The sequence below is a fragment of the Charadrius vociferus genome, unplaced genomic scaffold (genome assembly GCF_000708025.1).
Source record: "Charadrius vociferus isolate BGI_N301 unplaced genomic scaffold, ASM70802v2 scaffold494, whole genome shotgun sequence".
Taxonomy (NCBI): Eukaryota; Metazoa; Chordata; class Aves; order Charadriiformes; family Charadriidae; genus Charadrius; species Charadrius vociferus.
The window spans coordinates 629,594-653,125 of NW_009648157.1; the positions used below are offsets into that span (position 1 = coordinate 629,594).

Consider the following 23,532-nt stretch of genomic DNA (forward strand, 5'->3'; position numbering starts at 1 on the left):
TTACTGTTCTGCTATTTTTGTTTCAGGCAGGTGCTTAAACTTGGTCAGAAAATCATCTTTCTCATCCAAGCTAGTATGTGCTGGCTGGACTGAATATACATTATTTTTGCAGAGAGATATATACAAGATTTTTGCAGGGAGGTGTCATGTATAAGCAGTTGCTCATTCAGCCGGCAGGGCTCATGTACTGAACCACACCGCTGAGATTGGGGACTGACTGCAGCCAGTAGAGCTATTAACCCACAAAAATGGGACTGGAAGTCAGGAGTCCCTACTCTCAGCTTTCTTTGCTGTTTTACAAATAGCTCGTCTTATGACAACTTTCTAGCAGATCTGCCAAAGAAAATCATCTAGAAGTTGTCTTTTACCTCATCTGATGGAAAAAAGCACAGATAGAAGCAGTCTGCACAGTTGGGATTCTTACAAAGGATGGTCCAACAAGGTTCCATATGAAGACAATTTTGCTATTCAGTCTTTATTTTGTTAAAGAGGTTAAAATTTTAGAGTTCTGGATGTACCAGGATTCCTCTCTGGTTTTCCTTGTATATTCTGTATTTATTGCTATTGCATCTCTATTTCCCCCCCAGGTGACCCTTACTGGTTAAAATAGACCCATTTTGGTGAAGACTTGAACTGTGTAGTGAAGATGCTTCTTTTAAGTGACACAATGAAGGCGTGTGGTGGCTGAGGCAGGCGAAAGATGGGTGCGTTCTTACAGCTTAGGCAGTTTTGTGTTGCTGCAGGAACTGGAGTCTCATCTTGCCTCTGCCGTAAAACTTCTTCCTGGTGAGGCCATGCATACGCTTGCACAGGGCCCCCACGAAATTTCCAGGTTCAAGCAGAAACAAAGATTGCAGGCAGGGAGAGAGTTTCCTACGTGCAGTCTGGTCGCAGGAGGGCTCTGCTCTCTCTGTATGTCACACCATGAAAGCCCAAGTTAGGCTCTTGACACGCTCAACTTTCCAGCTTGGTCTTGGTTCTCTGTGTGTGATATAGTGAGAATATTCTCACTTTGTAAGAGACTGTAGGGTTGGTTGTTAGAACAAAACCCCCTCCTACTTTGATGCAGCTGCCATGGGGTACATTGTGAAAAAGATGGACACAAAGTTTTAACATACAGTTGAGGCTTAAGCGAAGCTGCAAAACTGTGAACAGACACTCAACACAGTAAAAAGGGGTTGAGGGCTTCATGGGAAGAAGAGAGTGTGATTTTACGGCTACAATTTTATGTGCTGATATAAACTCATCTAAGGTTTCAAAAGTAACTGCGCTCCTCTTGTTTTGAGGTGTTTGACCTGGTAACTCTTAAATACAGTCTCACAACAGAACACTTGAGATAATCAAGCTTAGATGCTTCGTGCTTTTAAAGAGCATCTAGGGTCCTCAAATGACTTCATTAAAGCCACTTTTCCTGACAGATACAGTTGGCCTGCAAATTTACATTTTAGCAATTTAGCTGAAATACTGAAACATGAAATGTGAGCTGAATAGGAACTGATGTTCTTGAGCATATTACACCCAATGGGGGGGGGGGGAAAGCCCATTTGTCTAAAGGGGTGAAAAACTTTTGCTAGAAAGATTACAATTAAAATATAACCCAATTCTCTGTTACTGGAATTAAGTGTAAGTGCTTGGTAAGTGTTTTTTACTGCATAAAGGATCTAATGTACTATTTCTGTAATAACCCTGTGTAAATCAGGGAGTCAGTGCTGAGGAGCTGCTCCGCAGTGTAGTGCTGTAAGACTCTGCCACCAAGCCATTCTGCTGACCAGTTCACTTCCCTGAGCAGGGGTGATGGTTCAGACCTTCTCAGCAGGTCAGAGCAGAGCAAGACCTCCAGGGTTGACCTGTTCTGAGGAGACAGCCTCCTAAGAGGAGCTGCTGCTTCTTCAGAGGCTCCGTGGCACATAATATAATTTATGGCATAAGGATGGGCTTGTAGCTGGATGTTTTTCCTAGCTCTGCCTGACTCTAATCTCTTCCCTATGTATGTTGTTTGATGTATTCAAGAGGAGTCTGATACCACACTCGGAAATACTGCTTTCAGGTGAAGAGAGAACAGTAAGCCACTGCAAACGTAATTGCACTGTTAGCCCGAATTTAGTCATCCTGACTCATTAATGATGCTTCAGGAGCTTTTAACAAAATTGTTACGTTATGTTCCTGAAGCAATACACTGGACTAACCTGATTTTGAAACAGGTGATAAAATAGAAGTTGTGTATTAGTTCCTGAAAACATGTTTAGAAAGAGAAGTTGCTGGGGAGAAAAGTCCCCTCATCTTCTCCTAAGAGTAAGCGATAACGTTCTGGAGATAATCTATTCCTAGTCTACAGGTCTGTGGATGGCTAAAAAACCCCCAAAAAACAGAAAAACAAAAAAAAACTTTTACCTTAGAGTATAATTAAAATATCTTACCCTATACTATTTCACTCCTTGCAACTTGTACTGGTAAAAGTCAGGTAACAGGATAAGATGGACAGTCTAGTAATAGAGAAATTTTGTGAACCTCACTTTAGTTTTTCATTCCACTACAGCTTCCTGTGACTTCAGATAAAGTTCAGCTAGTTCCCCTTTCACATAAATACCTTCTAAATAAATGTATTCCCATACAAGTATGTAAATACCTTTTTGTGATGGGGTAGAACACAACATTAAATATATCTGCCAGGTATATTAAAATCATGCCAGGTAATTTAAGGAGAACAAATAGTGCTGTTTCCAAGTTTGGGACAGTGTCATGGCTATCCAAGAAGGAGCTGGGGAAAATAAAGGAAAACTTCATCATCAGTCAGTAATGTACAAAGTAGCTAAGCACTCAGCATCTTTTGAACTGTCAAGGGGACAAGGCAGTAGAGTACTTCAAATTAACAGAGTCAGCACCGAAGGAAGGGCTCCATCCTTCTGTCTTTGCCTATGAAGGGGACAAAGCCAAATCTCTCCCTGCATCAGTCCTGCACGCATGTGGCCCTACTTCCCATAATGCATCCCTAATGCATCATTAGTATCTCAGCTTTACACAAGCATGTCTATAGGTTAAGACTTCTCTAACATCGCTAGTACAGCTGTTCGGAATAATGTTCACAGACTTTTTTTTTTTATTTGAGTAGAAGATGTACATATTGATCAAGAGACACAATTACGCTATTTTCCAGAAGCATATGATAGACAGCAGTTTTCTGGGCCATATGGTCTTTATGCTTTGTCAGTTTTCTTCTTCCTGATTTTCTTCTGTCGTCAGAAAACTACCCTCGCAAGTTCAAACAGAACCTGTGGAATAGCAAACATAATTGATATATTTTATTTGATTTAATAATCCTTAAAACAGCTTACACTGTAATTGAGAATCTGAGAAATAACTGTAGCTGCAATTCAAAAGTTACTTGCAAAGAACTGAAGACTAAGCCCCTTGTACAGTACATTTACAATAATAAAATAATCTTGCTTCTCAAATTATGCAGTATATTAATTGCACTTGTTATTACGTTTTCATCGAGAGAGTGGGAAAAAAACCCACCAACCTCTATGGTGATGAGTATTACTATCATCCACTCGAGGCGCAGAGCGTGCTTTTCGTTCAGGTGATTTCGCATTAGGTCTGTCAGCTCCATGCAGTGCTGAAGCTTTTCATTCATTACCTGCAAGAGATTGCAAATACATGGGAAATCTGAATTCCGTAAGTGGAATGAGATGACTAAATAAAGGAACACAATCCACAGACAGGCTCACTGAACAGAACTAGAAAGGTGTTACCACTCTTCTGCGAAAGAATAGAACAGAAAGTCCTGTAAGGCAACATGCACCAGCAACAGCAGTTTCAATATAAACGCTTCTGTTATTTCAATAGGTTCACAAAAATAATAGGAATTTAGATATGCATCTGCAGGTATTAAACTGCTTCTGGGTGATATCTACTCATAAAAACAGACACAAGCAAAAAAAGATGCAGCTTATTGGAATGCCTCAAAAGTTACTAAACATTTAAGGCTGCTGCACCACCAGAAGAGGTAGTTTCCATGCTGCTTATTCTGAATCAGCAGTAAGCATTATATTGCCCTTCAATGAACTGACCTGAATGATCATGTCAGTAAGAAGACTGCTTCACATCTCAGTTTTTTAACTTGTTTTCTTGCACATAGTTCAGAAAAAGAATTAAATCTCCTCTTCTTATAACTATTTAAAGCCTAATTTAGTGGCTCAGGAAATATGCAATCCATTCATGTGAGGCAGGGTTGGTAACCTAAACTGGGTAAAAGATGCGAGTGGGTTACAAACACATAGAAAGGGGATAGTGTATAGGATCCTATTATTCTTTATTAGTTTCTACAATTAAAACAGACATTCACGGAGCAGCATGTAACCCTGCTGATCCAAAGACAGCTGATCTGAATGTGGAAAATTCTCGTAAGACACCTACCTTAACTCTGCGATTAATGTTGAGAAACTGGCAAGTCTTGTCATAAAGCTCTTCTAGTTTTTCTCTATCCCAGTAGAAGTCAGGTGTTATCAGCAGGTCTGAACTCAGATTTATACGGTGTCTAAAAAGAATAGGTACCACAGTAGTTCAAAGTTCCTTTTGGTGAATATAGGACCAAATATTTACATAGCAGTTAAAAAAGCATTTTTTTCCTGTAATTAAGGAATTATAATATTATAGTCATAATACTTACAAAAATAATCTTGTTTCATAATAAAAATACACTTGTAGTGAATGTTTAAAATTGGTCACATCTGGAACTTTTCTGACAATACTGTACTGTGTGACAGTTCTGAGCATAAATTACTTTTGCCCTGTGGCAACACTGCCTCCTGAACTTGTCACCTTCCTAAACTTTTGATATCTGCAGAGAAGTCCTTGACTATACTAGTAGCTTGCTGAAGTAGGACATGAATTAAACTTACTGGGGATCTCTTTAACAGCTTGTTTATCTCTCAGAACTCCTTAAGTGTGACTGGTACTGCAGGCTGGCTATGTAAGCATAGTGCACCTTTCAGACCCAGGCTACTGTCTCAACATTATAAAGGCTAAGGGCCAAAATCTCCCACCCTTACCCTACTGCTCACATAAATCCTTGGACACTTAGACCATCATTGTTCATTACTGAACAATTGTTCAAGTAGGGATATAAAATCCAATGTTTAAAATAGGAATTGCTTTTAAAGTTTACCTCTTTCTTCCGCAAGTTTTTTTGTAAAAGAGCATGCAATATTTCGTGTTCCCAATGGCCAAATTTCACTGGAGAGGGGAAAACCCCCCATTAAATTTTTACAATGTAGCAGTAGGTTTTGAGTAATTCAAGAGAAGAAGAGAACGCACAGAAAACCTAGGCTGTAGTTAACAGTTCTACCTACCCCTGTGCTTCCTCTTGCAACCCTTTGCATACTCTAGTATCTTCTATAATTAGTGGTTACAAGACATGCATTGCTGGACCCAGGGGAAGGAAAAGGGTGTGGAATTTGGCCATTTACAATAAGCTACTTAATGCCTGTCTATAGTTGAGATGCCATAGTGTAAGTAGTGAGCCAGTGCGTCCCCTGACATAACATAACAGCACACACAGCCTCCAGCCAAAGGAAGGTTGACGTAATTCCCCCCACCCTACCCTGCTATGTTTAATGTGTATTCTGGTCATGCACAACTTAAAAATTAAGTTCTGTGTAATACAATGTCTTGGGTGTAACCAACAAAGTTACCTTAATGCGAAGAGTTCTCCAATTTTCTGCATTACATCTGCATGAGACAGTTTCACCTTCCTTCGTGACTTCAGTATCTGCAAAGTAACAAGTTTTTCACTGCTTGATCAAGTAGCATGTACTAGAAGTTAAGCAGTCTGGAGTTTCACAGTCTGAAATATGTCTATGAGTTAAAATCTGAATCCATATCTTACTTATAAACATTTGAGTTTTGCTTGCTTAGTGCCTTGCGTATCTAGCTTTGTAAGAGTATCACCATGCAACTGTTCATCCAGGTTTTTCAATAAATCAGAGTCATCATCAGTATCTATACAAAACCCTGGAGCACTTTCTGTGAATGATTTCCTGAACAAGAGATCGTTTGGTTTTTCTTCCTACTATTGTTATTTTTAAGTCATGACAGTGTTCTTTTACCTTGCCACAAGTTAGCCTTTTTATAGACTTTTTCTTTACAACAAACAATGTATTACCATTTATTTCCTTCATAAAAAAATAATAAAGAGTTTGCATGAATTACTTAAGTTAAAGCACATTACTTTCAGCCCAAGCTGCCACACACTGTGTTTGGCCAGGTTTTTAAATGCTGCTTGTCCTGTTACGCATACACATTCAACAGTGGCAGGTGACAGTGGCACAACATGGGAAACATTATTCCAACGCAGAACCCCACTCCCAGCGCTTTAAAGACTGACGATTTCTTGTCCCACCACTCTGCGGCTGTTCTGAGTTTCTCTCTGTTGATGGCTTTACCACCAAATTTGTTAAGCATTCAATTGCTTTTTCCATATCCTCAGCTGTGTCTGGACTGATCCTTTACAAAGCACAGGAGAAAAGGAGGGAAGAGGTACAAACAAGATCTCACCTCAGGAATGGACTGGATAGATTCCACAAAGTTATCCAATAATGATTCCCAAATAGCCAGCTTTACTGCAACACAGAGGTGACAAAGCACAACACTGTGAGAGGTAAATACGCTTTCAAATAATTGTAACTTTAGATCTGCCAACATGCTGCTTCCAGACAGGAAGCAAACGTTACTTGCAGCAAGTTACTGTTAGTGTTATACCATCAATGTTCATACATCTACGGACCAGTCTGGGTTGGGCACTGACACAACTCTGCATGCAGAACCACCCTGAGCTCTGCTCCTTCTCTCAGTGATCAGATCAGATCCTGGAGAGTTTTTGCTTCAGCTCAGACGTTGTGTGTTCCAAGTGCTCTACCATATGTACGAAGCCTTTTGTTAATTAGGTGAGATTTAATTGTCAAAATTAACTATTTCTTTGTAGTAATCGCTAGTATCATCTAGTCAGGACATGATAGTAAATTCAAGGTCAAGCATTTTTCACACTCATCTTTTGAATACAGAAGCCTAATCCAAGTCAGTGACTTAAATGACATTCAATTTAGCCCCTAAAAAAAGCCAACAGGCATTTCAGCTATCACCGATTATTTGACAAAGGTTGGTTTCTGCTGTGTCGTAAATGTGACTTGGACTATACTTGCATCCTTTATTTTATTGATCAATATTGAACTGTTTCCCTTTATGATGTGCATGTCTCACACTAATACAAATTGGTACCAATTATCTCCTGTGACTAAATCGCTTGTTCCCTTATATGTAGCACTACTCTTCCATGCATGCAGTGGCTTTATAAATACTATAGAGACCGAAATGCTTTTTTTCTCAATAGCTCTTCTTCCGACAGTCAAGAACCACTTAGTTATGCTGTACTCCTTGACCAAATGGTGTATCGCTTCAAAGATATTCTTGATGTTCTGTTTCTCGATGTCCATTCTGTTTAAAGGTGCACTTCCCCTAATACTACAGGAATCCCGTAATTTACCCTAAAAGCAGTAGGGGTAGACAGACCAGGTGTCCTTTAAAGGTCCTTTCCAGGACAGCCTTACTGCTGCTTGCTTCTAATCCCACTTCCCACCTCATTCAAGGTCTGAAGCAGCAAAGAGGTGTATTTCCCCAAGCAGCAGCGCCACTGCTGAGCCTGACTTCTTCCCAGTGCCTCCCGCTGTCCTCTGCTGTGGCTAATAAGCCTGAAAAACGTTATCTGTGACTCCGGTCCGCGCCTGTGATACTGGTACACCTCCCCAGCTGGGAATCACTGCTCTACAATACTTCTTTAGCTGGCATCTAGCTTTTTCAGTGAGAGGAAATGATGCCAGGATTAATTACCTAAGATTACTGACAGGTTTCTAATACTAGACGCTACGCTTGTTGCTATCCTAGAATAGTTCTCAAGGGTGGGGAACAGGACACACAGTAGAATGTATATCTTTTGCAAAGTATGCTTCTTAATGTGCTTTGTTCATCTTTAAGAAGATTTACATCGAATGAGGTAATTCCAATTTACAGAAAACAAGGTAAAAGCTTTGAAAACAAATCCTGCCACTGAAGCACAATCAATCTTTACAAGTTTACCTAAACCAGACACTGAGTCTTCTCCAACCTGTCACTGTACAGGTCCCGCTTATGACGACATTTCACAAAATCTGGAGCATAGGCTGACATTACAAACAATATTAACTTACCAGAAAGACAAAGGGCATTTGAAAAGGCAAATTTCTGCAGAACAACTTCATCGCTATCCAGCTCAGAATTTAACAAGATTTGTCCTTTATGAAGCTTTGATTGACCTCTGTTAAAACAGGATTGAAGCATTTTCATTGACTAAGCCACGAGCGAAGGAAAATTTAAAAAACAATCAACAATGCAAGAAAGGTTGGTTGCTTATTTATATAAAGCACGCTGTATCTGTATGGATATCATCCCCATCCTTGCATTTTACTCATGTTCAACTTGACAATAACTAAAACAAATGACTGCAAATTAGTTCCTCAGTTTAAGACTAATATTATGATCAAATTTTCTAGGTTTAAATGAAACTGCAGCAAGCTATGATGGTAACTACAGCATTACTATATACACACAGCTAATTCAGAGTAAGGAGGTTGCTGGCCTCTCTCCTGCTCTCTTTCTGCTGTATTATCTTTCCGTTTCTGTTTTTTCTTCTGTCACTTTTATCAACATCACTCCCTCCCTGCTATGATGTTACTTTCCTCTGGTGCACAGGGGGCCAGAAGCAAAGAAAAGGGGGCACAATTTACCATGTCAATCTCACTATGAAACTTGCATAAACAAAATGGAATATGTCAGGAATCACAAACTACAGTTTTCAAATGGCCAGGAAAGAACCAAAACCCCATCCTTTTATCAGGTTACTTAAATAAGCTCAACCTCATTAGCTCAGCTCCTAGTGTTATACTGTCTTGTCTAGGAGTTGTTTTTTGGTGCTGTTGGAAAATTATAGATAATTTTTATAATCATTTACATTGAGAAATATTTCTGTAGAGATCACTTGCTCCCCATGATGAAAAAACATTTAACAAGGCAAGACAACTTGCCAAGTTCCACAGTATTCAAGTTATAACTTTCTTAGAAGTGAAGTACGTGCAGAATTACATCTTTGTATATGAATCTGGATGGCACTAAGGAAAGCTTATGTAGAAAATCCTCTTTAAAATCAGATTTGTCTCAATAATGCATGTTTATGTTTTCTATGAGGTACAGTTTCTGTTTGGGATTGCTGAAGAACATGTTCAGTTGTGTGGGCATAGAGCTTCATAACTTACAAGCTCTAGTGCATAACCAAGTCACAACGGCCGTTACTTGCAAGTTTAGCCGTTCAGCAAAATCTGTCAATTCAGACTTACTGTTTTCTCCTTTCCCCATTTCACTCATTTGAAAAATAATAAGGAAAAGTATATTTTTACTAGCTGCTTTTGCTTGAATTTGTTTTAGAAGTCTATTAGATTTATATCAAGAGTGCCTGAAGATACTTACTCTCCTATTCTATAGTTCATCTCTTCATTCTCCCAATGGACCAGTGCAACTTCATATGGCTGAATTTCATGCTGTTCTAGCACTTGCATTATACTCTTCATCTAAGAAAAAGACAATCGTGCACATAGGAACAGTTACCATGCAGTATACTATTATTCTACAAAGATCTTGCATATAAATAGGTTGATGAATGCAACTTCCATGCTGAAGTTATTTAAATAACAACAAATCGGTGTGCTAAGTAATGAAGTGATTATTAACACAGTTTACTTCTGAAGCTATCTGTAGCTGTGGGGAAGAATTTGTGGCCATGAGGAACTGCAAGGAAGCTGTGAAGACTAAAATGTCATTTAATGTCTGCATATATGAAACAGGGTAAGGATGAACCACAGCAGCAGTAAAGAAAATGCAGACATATTCAGTATTATAACAATTAGCTGTACAAGATTTTTGGGAGCTGTCCAAATGTGGAAATGAATCTTTAGGATAAGTACATCATGTAGCTGTTTCTGCCAAAATTACTAGTTTGCCGCTAAAAATCAATAGTTTTATTTCAGCTACCAGAGGTTGGGTTATATTACAGAAATCCTTTACCACTACAGAAATCTGTAAAAATGGTTTCAGCTGCCCACATTCAACCCTGTAAACAGTTACACGTGCAATTTTACTTGCAGAAGTAATCTCACTGTCATTTTGTTCTTGAGCACACTAAAACCTGATGCAGGAAGAGCGAGCCCTTTTCTCTCACAAAACTTTCTCCTCTGACATCTGATTTAGGATCCCTCATCGTTGTTCCTTTCTATGTGCTACAAGGCTGCCCTCATAAAAATCATTCTGCAACTAGAACAAATTCTGTAATAAAAAAACCCAACAGCTTACCTACAGGTTTTTAAAAGGCATTTAGCTACACAACAGCAAATAAAAAAAATCCCAAACCACTTTTGATGCCTAAACGCTTTAAAGAGGTGACTCTTCTACTAAGTCATACTTAAAACACTCTCTTCAAAATTACAGATAATAGTTAATCTTTATAGTGCAAAACGGTATGCTAGTAAGTTGTTCATGAAGCATATTCTCTAGGTAACGTGCTAAAAAAAAATTTTGTTGGATCACCTGCAAGAGGGATTTTCTTTGCAGTGCAAGCTTTCTTCACTGCTTTCAAGAATTTTGGTGGTACTATCTATGTGAGACACAGTAACATTTTTCACTAAAAAACCCCCAACCCTACAGCTGCAACTGCTTGTTTCATAATCCTGAATTTAATATTAGCATGACTACTACTAAAAAAGTACCTTTTTTTACCAGGTCTTGTGGTAAAAAAGGGTATGACAAATTATTTTCATTTTTTAAGCAAGGAAGTGTCTGCTGTTAGGCCAGTCAGCTCAGCCAACCTGCTATGCTGTGTCCAGGGGCAGTTCAGCAATGCAAACCCCGTTAATAGCCAATCTGTAATTCAGCATGCCAGACTTCAAGAGTGTGTTCACCTGGATACCGGTGCTCTAGCTGGCTTTGTGAAGTCATTACTAATACAGTAATAATTACACTGTTAATAGACTAACAGTCTACAACCAGCTCAGGCTTCCCAGGGCCAGTACAGAGCAAGATTTAACAAAGCTTTACAGACCGTAACCGATTCTGTGAAATTCATGTCTTGTAATATGCATACTTCCAAAGTTCTTCCTTTGCTCTGGATAATGAGAAATTGTATTTCAGTGCTAGCTTTTTTATCTATTCAGAGTAATACAAAGGCTTCCACTGACTGACATGAGTTTCTTCTAGGCCCAGCCTAATTTTTTAGAAGGGACTACCTGTGACACAGTACATTTAATGAGAAGATATGTTCTGCATTCACGAAGTGCAAACTCCTGCCATTACAGGCAACGACGTCACACAATTTCCTTTTAAAAAAAACAGATGAAACTCCACCTCAAAGCTAGCTTTGCTTTTTGCCCTTGTGATTTTTGGTGGGGAAATATTTGCACAAAGTTATTACTTCTTCTGTTAAGTGTCTATTAGTATAAAATACTTTTTCTTCTCCTAAGAGTCATTCTGGAGTACTTTTAAAAAGCAATTTCATCCATTCACAGTGATTCTTTATGTTCTGGTTTACTGAATTACTTTCAGTTTCTGTTTTACGGACCAGTTTGGTTTTGGTATTTTTTGGTTTCAGTTCGTTAAAGCGTGTGCACAAGAAGATCTCTATTTGAGCAAGCTGTTTGGAAGTTAAAACTTTGACTATGATTTCAATAAGGAGGGAGCAGCGGTTTTCCTCTCCTTTTATAAATAAAGCTAGCAAGGGACCAACTAAAAGTACTACTGCTCACAAGAAAAATGAGGTATCAAATTCTCAAAGGTACTTGAGCATGTAAAACAAAACGAGATTTTTCAGAGTACTCCAGTGGGTAAAGTCAAAAATCATAAAAATCAACAGGAGTTAGTCAGCTAGTCTTCAGTAATACCTGTGAATCAGTAGCGTAGTTACAGCCATAGCATCCTAAGTGTGCTACAGGCAAGGTTTGAAGGGAGAACTAGTATCTTTTTGTAGGCCAGCTGATATACTGAAACCCCCCAAAACAGACAGGAAATCAGGAACGTTTCAGGTCTGAAACAGAAAAAGTGAACTTGAATCCAGAAATTGTTTACGTCTGGAAATACCTGCTCTGTATTTTCATTTACTTTAATGAAAATCCTCCTGTGAACTTCTGTGCATCTCAGTATCATCCATTTAATACACCATTTAATTTCACATACACTGCCTGTATATAGATAAGATAAATACTTTTCCCTCTTTGTATCTAGAATCCAGTTTTATTTAACCAGGAATAAAAATCAGTATATTGAAAAAAACCATCTACAAATATATTCATAAAAATAGATATGCCTGTGCCACCAAATTATCGTAAGGGGTATGTCATTTCACTATCAACATATTTTAACAATTATACCAACCAATAACAATCTTCCTTCAGGAAAACTACTAACTGGTAGAAACACAAAACAGTAACAAAAAGTTGCTTAGAAATTTTGTCTCCTTCAAAGTTATCCAAAAGTAAGTTTTGAATAGTTTTGAATTAAATGGCTCTAGAATGATCCTTTTCTTATAACACATTTTCTGTTATATCAGTGCCTTTCAAACAACTGTTCACACATTGATTTTCCTGATCTACTTCTTCAGGATGTAGATCTGCAAGAATTTTCTTTTTGTCAGTCCCACTAGATTAATACTTCAGATTTTTGACCTTAAGTAGAAAATGTTACCCACGTAGTATGTTACACGTATATTTGCTCATTTTGTGCAGAAAGTCAAGTTTTCAAAGGATATATCAGCAACCCACACACTTGAGGTCAGCAGCAGGCAAGCACCTGCACTCATTAGGAGAAGAATCAGTCCTTTTCCTTCATAGAGAGATCCAAGCTCTCAAACAAAGACCAACCATGCTGAGCTTTGTGGGACTGACAAAACATCCGCTTATAACATTTTAACAAACAGTTTTGCTTTACTTACACTTTTCTCTTCCACATTCCAAAACACAACAGCACCCTCCCTGTCAATTCAAGGAAAAACTGAGGTGTAATTATACTGTTTTAATGCAATACTCATTGTACAGTGGCAATTTTTATCACTGTGAATCAACAAACAATACTATCTTCACAAAAACTAAATAATAGTTGCTTTTTAACCATACTTTAATTAAAAAACATGAGAAGGAAAGTTATTTTTTAACAATTTAAATAATTCTGATTTGTTTTGAATCATTCTGATTGGACAGTTATTCCTTGAGTTTCATGAGATAATATGATGCAATGATCTAGCAAGCTGCACCACTCTTTTCACACCATTGTTATTATTTTATTAATGTTTTGGGCATGATTTATAGCTTACCTGAAGAAAAAAATCATGCCAGGATCATCTTCTTTTGCAGATTTCTCAGTACCAATCACCAAAACATTTGCAGCATCTAGTTTGAAATAAATGAAAAAAATTGAAGAATTAGTCAAACTTCTGAACATCATAGCTATAAACATATAATTCCGTTACACGCTAACGTGTCAATCAGTCCCTATTTTATGAGTCTGATGGAAATGCTTGCCAGGAGACAACTACAATATCAAACTACACTGCTTCTCTGAAGTGTCACGCTCTAGGCAGACTGAGCCGCTATGCTGGACTTCACTGGAATCTTTAGTTAATGAAATGTAACAGTTTTGAAGAACAAAAGACTTAGAGGAAAACTGATGCAGGGTATAGTAAATAACCAGAAGTGGACATGCAACATAAGTGAACTATGGAAGTTGCCCACAGCTACATAGAAATTACCATTCTAATCTACTTGCCCAGAAGATCTGTCTCTGTTCTATATAGAAAGGGACTAATCTGCACTCAAATTGTGCTGACTTTGCTTTGACAGTCAGACACTTAAAAAAGCATACCCCCAAGACAGGAGAGGGTCCATGTGCATTGTCCTTCAGATCAGAAGTGTGTTTTTGAAACAAATCCTCCAGCTGCCCTCTTACCAGACTTCTGACGTGCATTGCAAAACAGAATACACAAGCTAGATTTTTACTTTGTTTTTACATTAACTTAAACTGAAAGAGGCACTCCAAAAATGCACCTATGGTATGTCAACCGCTAATGGGCATTTGTTACAAAGGACCAGACTTGAGCTAGTGTAAGGAGAATGACCAAAAACTTACAAAATGTATAGACACTGGGTTCTCAAAAGAGAGTTTTGGGTTTTTTCCCCTCCCTGCAGGTCTGCCCTACTCTACTACTCACTAATGTAGATAAAGTTTTAGAAGTTTTGGTGTGGTTGTGACAAAATAAAAAAGGTTACTTTCCAGCATGACTCATTTTGCTGCAGAACTAGTGGAAGTTGGATGAGCAAGAACCCCTACCTCTGTTATACAAAGTGAGACACTGCAAAAAGGAATTTGCAGGGCCTAACACCTAAGCTTTAAAAAATTCACCCCTTTGCAGAAAGATCACAAGTCAAGCAACAAGGCACCAAATTCAGCCTGTGTACAAATTCCACTCTCTGCTTTACTGCTCGAGCCACAGAGGTCAGGTAGACTAAGGCAGTGGAGAGAGATGACTAAGATTCAGACACACTTTTTCTAATACCTGAATCAAGACCACAGCTGGTCTGTCTGAACTCTTTAAAGACTTTTCTTTCACTTGCTATTCCAGTTCAGAAACACATGATTTGATGAATCACTGGTGAAGTTTGAGTTCACCATGGAAGAAACATTTATCTGTGTTTTCTCATTGGCCTTTTCAAACATCTCGCTTGTCTTTACTTATCCGCTCCAGCCAAAACATACACAATCGAAAAGAATTTGCTCAGTTGTAAGCAGAGGTACAGGATCTGCCTCTAAAATGTTTTTAAACAGGTTGAAAACAAGAATAATGCTTAGGAAGAACACTAGGAAGCAACAAATCCACACAGTAACTGCCAATTTAAATTTCTATGTGCTAATGTTTTTCAATTTTTCAATATTCAATATTTGAGTTTGTAACCAACCACTGCTACACGCACAAGCCAAGCACCACAACACATCTGCTGGCACAATCCAACATCCTTTCATCATTACTTCCTCCAAGCTTTTGATAAACAGAGTATCTATTATGAGGAGTGAAAAACACATCATAAAGAAATGAAAGAACTGGCAAAACCCACACTCCCAGGGTAGAATACCAGCAACAGCAGCATTTGCCTACGATAATTCAGTCATGCTGAGGACTGAACAAAGTTTCTATCCCGAGGCTGGGAAACCAGTGTTGGTTTTAATACAGAGAAACTACAAAGGAAAATGAAGCTTATACACTACAGCACTTTGTCTTTCCACGTTCATCTTTCTGAGCAAGACAGTAATTAGTAAATCTTGTTTTTGAAAGAGACCCACTGGAGGATTATTGCACTTGGATTATTAAGTGTTTGCGAGGCAACCAGGTGTATGATAACCCCTACTGAAATGCCCATAAACACTACCTGTCATTGTCTTAGCTTCACATAATCTGTTCATTCAAAGAAAAAAAAAACAACCAAACAAAAAACCCACCATTCCCTGCCAACATATGAAAACCACAGCTGTTCTAGCGCATAAGGTTCCCTAAGCTATAAAAAGCTCCATTTGTTTTTCTCTTGTAGTATACGTCAGCTATATCCAAGCCATACTTTCTGAAGTCTTCAGAGATACTTTGTATGGAAACCAGAACCAATTATTTTGCTGAAGCCTAGCTAAGTGAAGCATTCAACAATTGCTAGTATACATTTGGCCCAATTAAAAAAAAAAAAAAAAGAATCAACTGCATTCTCTCTACTAAAACTAAGCATTTATGTATATATCTTTTCCATTTCACTTAGTCAGCAAGATTCTCTTGCATGCCTTCTTCTCCAACCCTCAGTCATTTACATTAACAGAAGTGTGAATACAGAAAGAAGATGCAACACTTCAAATTACAAAACTTTTTTGACAGCTGAAGCACTAGTGCTTCACATTACAGAAAGATTAATTAAAATAAAGACAACAGATTAATTAAAATAAAGACAACTTTCAGTATTTTTTCAGTTAGTGAATTTCTACAGAAATTCTCTGTATCAGAAAATGTCCAGATTTATTTTTCCTGCATGCATCTAATTTTTTAATATTTCTAGTGTTACTGTAATTTGGGGAAAAATTATCATAGGCTAACAGCAAGTGCTGGTTATACTGCTATTCCGAAAGGTTTAGTTGTGCGTTTTTTAGGCAAATGGAATTTTTAAGCAAAGCAATATTTTTATAGGCAGTATAATATATACCAGGGTATTACCAGAATAAGAATAAATTAAGTTACAAAAATTATATACCTAACCCATATTTTATTTCCCAAGGTATAACATTGCTTTTAATATGTTTCAAAAATCTACCTCTAGGCAAACTTGTTATTTCAACATATCCATGTGAAGTCAGGTCATGACACAGATTACCAAGATGATATTCATCTGCTGTTGCAAAGGCTGTGCACTGCATCAGATTCTGTGCCAAAGGAATAAAGATTTGATTAGGGCAAGGCTGAAGCAAGATGTTCATAAGACAACAGTTTGCCTCAAATTTATCATGAGAGTGACATTTTTCATTTATTCACTCTTTTCTACGGTATCATTGCCGTGCTGTCCACCTGGTGTATAAATACTATCCAGATTACTTCCTCCCTGTTAAGTGAGTGTAGAGCTACACTTGCTACTGCCCTCCCACCCTACAGCTTATGACATACTTGGCTGACCACCAAAATCAAAAGCAAGAAAGCCCTAATATCAGCTTTAACGTTCATATTTTATAGGTAAATGTAGTTCAACAATCCCAGCCTGCTTATCAAGCAGAAGTTCCAAACGCAAACATTATGTTCTTCGAAGCACAAAGCTCGCTGCCCAGGTAACCCCCAGGGTATGAGCCATGGCAGCACCCTGGCACAGAAAGCCTCAGAACTTCTGGGACAGCTGTAGGTGCTGCTGATCTACAGTGTCCTCCCGAGCTGAATCTTGCACTAACAACATGGTCTCGACTGACACCACAGTCAACAGCCAGAGTTTGTCTCAGTATTCCATAATGAAACAAATGACTGGAAAAATGATACTGACTTGCAAAGAGACTGACTCATGCATGGCAAAGAAATCAGAAAGTCATCTGTGTAAAGATTTTCCTGATTAATCAAACAAGTCACAATAAACCGATTTACAAATTCTACTACTCATTTTAAGGGGATTTCTTTGTTCTGATACCATCTATGTCCCATGGTAATGTTTTTCAGTACAATGTAGTGGAAGATATCCAGAAAGCAATGTGTCTCATTGTGGATCAGTCTCTTCCCAGCTTTTTGTAACTAATACAAATGGAGATGTAACTAACAACAAATGAACAAAAAGAACTGCACTCATCTGCAAGCATTTATACCCACAATACACTTCAACTTAAAATCCAAATTGTATTCTTGCAGCACTCATACACTATCAAACAGCAAGGCTTAAAAAGGTGTTCTACTCCTTGGGGGCGCCTGTTACCAGCCATCAGAATCACAGCCGCACATTTAAAACTTCATTCCTTTTGTAATGTTGACATTCTGTTACCACTTCCAAAGATTTGCTTACATATCATCTTAGTTCAGGGATCACTAACAGAAAATGAACTTTAAAAGTAATTACAATATTCAGTGAACAATTTTACAGGCATATTTCCATGACTGCGCTATCAGGCTGAGTTAGCAGTGGAACAGAATTGCGTCTTCAGTTCCCTTCCTGCAGTACCTTTGAAAAGCTGCATTATCACAATTTCATCTGTATAAATCCATACTCAATCTCTAAATTGCTGATGCAAATTATATATTTCATATTCTTCCAGAAAGCTCTGGTTATTAGAAGTACACATAGCTCTGCCATGAAACTCTTCTGTCAAGAACTAAGGGAGCAAATTTATCTTCTAGCTAGTACATAATCTGAAAATCTCTATCCTGCTCTCTGCTTCCCATAGTTTATTACTTGTGCTCTTGTTCATTTCAAGGCTGATGCACCACAAGACAGACTTTCTGTCTTACTGTTGCAGTTTTAGTTTCAATGTAAAGACTTTACATTTAGTTAGAACCAAAAGTTTGCAGCTAAGACTACTTGCCTGAAACAGCATTTTGGATATGCATTAGTTTGTTTTTTTAGAATGCACTGTTTCACTTAAATTTTCAATAAAATCTTGTTTGACAGGGAACATGTGGATTTGGTGTAATTTGAGATTAAGACACCTAAAATATGTGTCCACGGGCTCTCTAGATGTCTAAGCTCCCATGATAGTTGGTGGAGATATAGCCAAAAAGTCTATACTCTAATGAGTGATTCAGCTAATCCTAAAATAGACGTGTTAACTGGTTGGTCAAGCTTAATGGCATGCTTTCTGCTATGTCACTTTCACCTACACTTCAAAATAACAGAACACAAGATCTGTACTGGTGCTAGAAAGAAACTCCAGCTACTCACTACCCTCCGTTCTGCCCACAGCTGGGGCTTCATTGAGATTCTGTTCAGAGCACCACAACAGCTATCCCTAGCAGCAGCCATCCAAAGTACCTCAACAACTCATTTTCCATATCCCCACGCCCCCAGCTACTGTACAGGCTCATGGAACCACAGTTCTGCCTAGCCCATCCTTTCCACTGCAAGCATACAAAAATTTTTAAGAAAGAAAACCTGTAGGATGAACTTAAATCCCCCCATCACCATAGAAATCAGTCTTTATCTTAAGCATAGTAAATACTACATCTTGATTTTCAAGCTTTTTCTAGACTACACGGCTATAGCATTAAAAATTAGCTCAGAGGCTTTTCTTGCTATCAGACTTTCCGAGACTAACTAAACTGAGTAGTGGTACTACTCACTGATGGACTGACTAAAGCAGTTGACTGCTTTCAAGTAACTCCTCCATCTATCCTGACAAACTGGTTGCTCAGCACTTGTCTTGTAAACACATGAAAGAGACCAGCGTTGGGGAGGGGTGGGAAAGACCTCATTCAGGGACTGTTCTGCAAAAGAAAGGTGTCAACTGTCAGGCTCTTCCAGACAGAAACCACCAGAGATCCCCGGGGTTTATCTAACTGAGAACCTTAGGAGTGGACCTGGAGTTAGTGTGTCAAGGGGCAGACCAGTAAGGAGAAGATACTGCAGCCTGCTCCTAGGTAACTGCCCTGGCAGTAGGGCCTGCATTACCCAAGGGTGCTTAGTTCCCTCTGCACATGCACAGGGAGGCAGGATCAGCTTTTTCGTGACACCAAGATTTAGAGAAAAGCAATGGCGTGCTGAAAAAAACCTCAAGGATTCTGCATTTGCGCTACTTCTATTAGTCATCTTGCAGAAATCAGCCACATCATTAAGTTACTTCTCTATACTACAGAACTATAAGGAAATACACCAACAGGTAAAAAAAAAATGCTTATTCCAAAATACTGTCAGCCTGCAGTCAAGGTGATAGCCTGTCCATACCCCTGTAGATGGGGCTATATATCTGACAAAACCACATGGGGTTTATTCAAGAATAGCATGTGTTTTTGTTAGGTCTGAGTTTATGTGATTTCTGGCACAGCATTTTGCCCTGTGGAAGCCTCCTCAGGGAGTATATTATTATTTCAGTATATCAGGCAGTATTTTCTCCATTTCTTCACAATGGAAGAAAGTAAAAATAGCAGTGCATACTACTTGCATACATATATATGAAAACATCAAACAAAGGAACTGTTTGCATTCTAAGCTGCCATTTAAAAGCCTCAACACTCCAAAAAAAGAAAAAAAAAAGTCACTTCAATTCACCCAACAACAAAAAGAAGCAACCTTTGAATGTAATGTCATAGCATGAATAACAAGCTTGAAACATTACACGGTGTTTCGGGACTAATATTCTTCACTTTCTTTTTTCAAAGCAATGGGAAAATTCAGGTGGGAACTTGATTGTCTATAATGAAGTCTTTATGTTACACTAAAGCATACTCCAGCTCATCATACAAAATATTAAACACCAGCTTAGATGATGAGAAGGCAAGCATTGAAACCTCAGCTTCTGTGCTCACATTCAGTAGATCATGTAACAGACACATTTTGCAATGTGGAAGCTATTTCTGAAAGCACAATACTTGTTTCAGTCTCATCTATAATACTATTTTATTAACAATACTCGAACTCAGCTGTTGTAGCTTGAGGAGAACAGTAACACTTCTGACACCAGGACTTTCCTTGGAGATTTTCTGTTCAAGTATGCTTAAAGTCTGCCTTGGCTAATATTGAGGCTTGCAAAGAACTATCTTACAAGAAACAGCCACAGGTATGCTCTGTTCCACTTAATCACCTCTCATTTTATCCAGAACAGTTTGTTGCTGCAGTTACTCTGTAGACCTAGGAGTCTGGAGATCAAAGTGCTATTTCTACACACGGAATAATCTTCCTCAAGTAACACAGGACACATCTGCACCTCTGTTTCCCATCTGAAACTTAATCTGAATATAAACTTTATATTATTTGCTTCCATCTTGATTTCTGTTTGAGCGAAGCCTTAAAACTGGGTAGAATTGGACAAGCAAGGATACTTAGAGGAAGGTAAATTATTCTGAAAGCTAGACTTTGTTTCTCAATATTAAATGTGATTTGAGAGCACTGGTTAAAATTATTTTTATTAGAGTTCATCTTACTGCTTTAATAACCACCTACCTTCCTTCCACTTTTGTTTACGCACTGCTAGTAAACCTCCAATTTATCTTCAAAATACCAGACAGCCTAGTTTCTATCAGGCTTGTTTGTGTTTGCAGAGTTCCAACTTCTTTTCAGCCACACTAGGGTAAATAATGAAATCTTCCTCACCAAATAAACATGTTAATTTCATTAAAATGTTAATCTAACCCCAAATATGAATCTAAATTAAATTGATGAAGTTCCCTTAACATTATACAGACTGAAAATTTTATACTTTACCTCCATGTCTGACAGAAGCGGCTGGTTAGTTCTGGATGGCTGCTTGGTCCTTGGTGCCTTCGGTGGCCTCTTAACTGGCTGGTTACTGTGTTTTGGAATAATTTTACCAGCTGATACAACTGAGTAAAATCTTGATGATATGTTCCTAAGCTTTTTCATATGCTCTGTATTGAGACCGTAGGTTTCCATCATCGCCACACCAAAACATTTCCAGGATGGAAAAATACCCTCCCCACTCTGATAATAAACATTTTTTCCCAAAGCAGATACATTTCTTTGGAGCAACTGCCACTTCTTGACTTGCACACATCGACTTGTCAAACAAGGGGAAGCAGTTTTCAGAGCACACAAATTCCAAGACTTTGCTGTTCCGTGAGCTGTTCTGTCAACTTCATTATCCAGCTTTAATAGTGGACGTCCAGTTTTATTAAAACTTTGGCATTGGCATATTGTTGTTAACGTGTAGAAAGATCTAGTCTGAAGGCGCAGAACTTTCAGTCTCATTGCTTCCCTCTGAACTGTATTTAAAACAAACAAACAAAATCAGCCATCAACCCTGTGGAATGAGACATTATTTTCCCTTTATCTAAAAGGTGACCCATACTCTTTTTGCACGCGTTAGTACTCCTAAGCACATAAACGCTGATGGGATTAAACAGCTTTTTTCAATGCTATGGAAATACTCTTCATTAAGATCAAAACACATTACTGGGCTGCGTGCTTGCAACACGGTGGAAAAGTAGAATTGGTTGCTATGTCAACACGTAAGCAGGCAGGCATCTTTTCCCTCTGTTGGTCATTTTGTGTAGCAGCCTGCACTCTCAGTAACCCCACTGACGAAATCACTCATGAGCAAGCATACACCTAAAAGAGGACATCAGACTCTGAGAATCATTATTTTATACATAATAAAACCAACAATTAGATTATTACATGCTTGTACTGGAATGTCACCTACGCACTGATCAGCATCAGCTCAAACTGCTGTATCGCAAACAGCCAAGCACAGATCCAGCTCTGTTCGTCTGTCACAAACAGAGCCAAGGCCGAGTCAATCAGGTTACGGTCTTGATCCTGCTAGTACATACCGGTGCAACAGGGACCGCAAGGCCTGCTTGCAGATCTACCTGTGCTGACAGAAACATGACACCGTCCTTATTCTGTAATTTCAGACTAAGATCCATCTTATTATATTTATGCTACATTGTATGAGCTGATCAGATAAACTTTAAAAGCATTCACAGACTGAATACCTCAGTTGGTGTGTTTCACTTGCTGAAAAAAATCAGTGTCAAGTCCCTGCCCCTACCTGCTTTTATTAACCAAGAATATTTCCCTTGTGACACAAAATTCATCTTCAGCAAGTTATTAACAAAAAAAAATTCATGAAGTTGTACAGTTTGAAAAAACTGCCAATTTCAGATTATTTTTCAAAAACTGTGTAAAGAAGGATCTTCAATACCACCCATACATTTAACATAACAGTTCAAATCAGCATTTCCTTGTGAGACCAAATCATTGTGTGCCGACTGGAACAAGCCCTCCATCCCGGCAAGGATACCTAGATGCTAGCACACTACACGCACAACTTGAAAAAAAAAACCAACCAACCAAAACCAAACTTCAGCCTGACATAACTTAATGGAAGGGGAGGACATTAATTCTGGTGAGAGGGGCATGCAATTCTACAAAAAAAAAAAAAAAAAAAGACACAAAACACCTTTAGGCTACCACAGAATAAGTAATTGATATTGGGCATAATTTTATATGCTCTTCACTTGTAGCTTTTTGACCAATTTGTAAGCCTGTTATGAGAATAAACAATTTTCATACATTATTATTCTCATATATCATTATTATTTTCATTTTAAACTTGTTGTGTATTTACAAAGCAGCCCAGAAGACTCTGCCCAGGACAAGGCACATTTGCCTTTTCAAAGACCTCTTACCTCTGGATAATCAAGAGCTGGAAAACTCAGCGACTGCAACCCAAGGTGGTTGAGAGCCGGGGCATGGGCAGAAGTCTCCGGTAGCGTGGGCTGACTAGTGGAAAAAGACTCACAAATGCCAGGCAGATCCGTACTCTCCTAGCCAACAAAACCTTGTGTCGAATCCCAGTGATCTCTGGGATGATTTTTTGACTGCACAGGCTTACAGCAAGTTACAAGGGAGGCAGTGACCATATAGACCAACTTCCGCCGAGGAGCCTTGACACCAGATGCGTGGCAGCAGAGGCACCTAGCCGGCAAGTGCGGAACTGAGAAACCCAAGAAAAGAGCGGGACAAAGCCCTACCACAGCGGGCGCCATCACCGAGCAGCAGGAAAAAACCCGCCCTTTATTTTTCAACGCCTCTTTAACACAAGTCAGGCTTTATTCACGCCCGTTGCCTTTTTCCATCCGGGAACTCAAGCCTACTGCGGCACAGCCAGCGAGATGGCCGAATAAACCGGGCCCGCCCCGCCGGCGGACAGACCAGGCCGGACCAAGCCAGACCTGCCCGGACC

At 38.8% G+C, this 23,532-nt stretch overlaps 2 protein-coding genes across 2 annotated transcripts in view; one reads left to right on the plus strand and one right to left on the minus strand.

The window, feature by feature from the left end:
• Window positions 1-3,074: 3,074 nt before the first annotated feature.
• RMND1 (required for meiotic nuclear division 1 homolog (S. cerevisiae)) lies at window positions 3,075-21,541 on the minus strand. The gene is made up of 11 exons (XM_009884047.1): window positions 21,027-21,541; window positions 16,461-16,569; window positions 13,436-13,511; window positions 13,058-13,097; window positions 9,553-9,653; window positions 8,241-8,347; window positions 6,556-6,620; window positions 5,694-5,770; window positions 4,417-4,537; window positions 3,521-3,637; window positions 3,075-3,269 (listed from the first exon to the last, which is right to left on the minus strand). Exons 1-11 carry the CDS (start codon window positions 21,528-21,530, stop codon window positions 3,237-3,239), a joined length of 1,350 nt encoding a protein of 449 aa, XP_009882349.1. The 5' UTR covers window positions 21,531-21,541; the 3' UTR covers window positions 3,075-3,236.
• Window positions 21,542-23,038: 1,497 nt separating this feature from the next.
• The window catches only part of LOC104285590 (chromosome unknown open reading frame, human C6orf211), a 7,049-nt gene continuing 6,555 nt past the window's right edge, over window positions 23,039-23,532 (plus strand). Inside the window, exon 1 of the mRNA XM_009884057.1 lies at window positions 23,039-23,055. Coding sequence (XP_009882359.1) covers window positions 23,039-23,055 — 17 coding nt within the window. The remainder of the gene's footprint in view (window positions 23,056-23,532) is intronic.

Bases quoted from the DNA above. Each gene is read 5' to 3' on its own strand.
- RMND1 (XM_009884047.1), bottom strand. From the start codon at position 21,530: ATGAGACTGAAAGTTCTGCGCCTTCAGACTAGATCTTTCTACACGTTA. The intron at 6,621-8,240 runs GTAAGTTAATAT...TCTGTGTTGCAG, and splicing joins AAATGCCCTTTGTCTTTCTG to TAAAGCTGGCTATTTGGGAA. The intron at 3,270-3,520 runs GTTGGTGGGTTT...GCTATTCCACAG, and splicing joins TAATACTCATCACCATAGAG to GTTCTGTTTGAACTTGCGAG.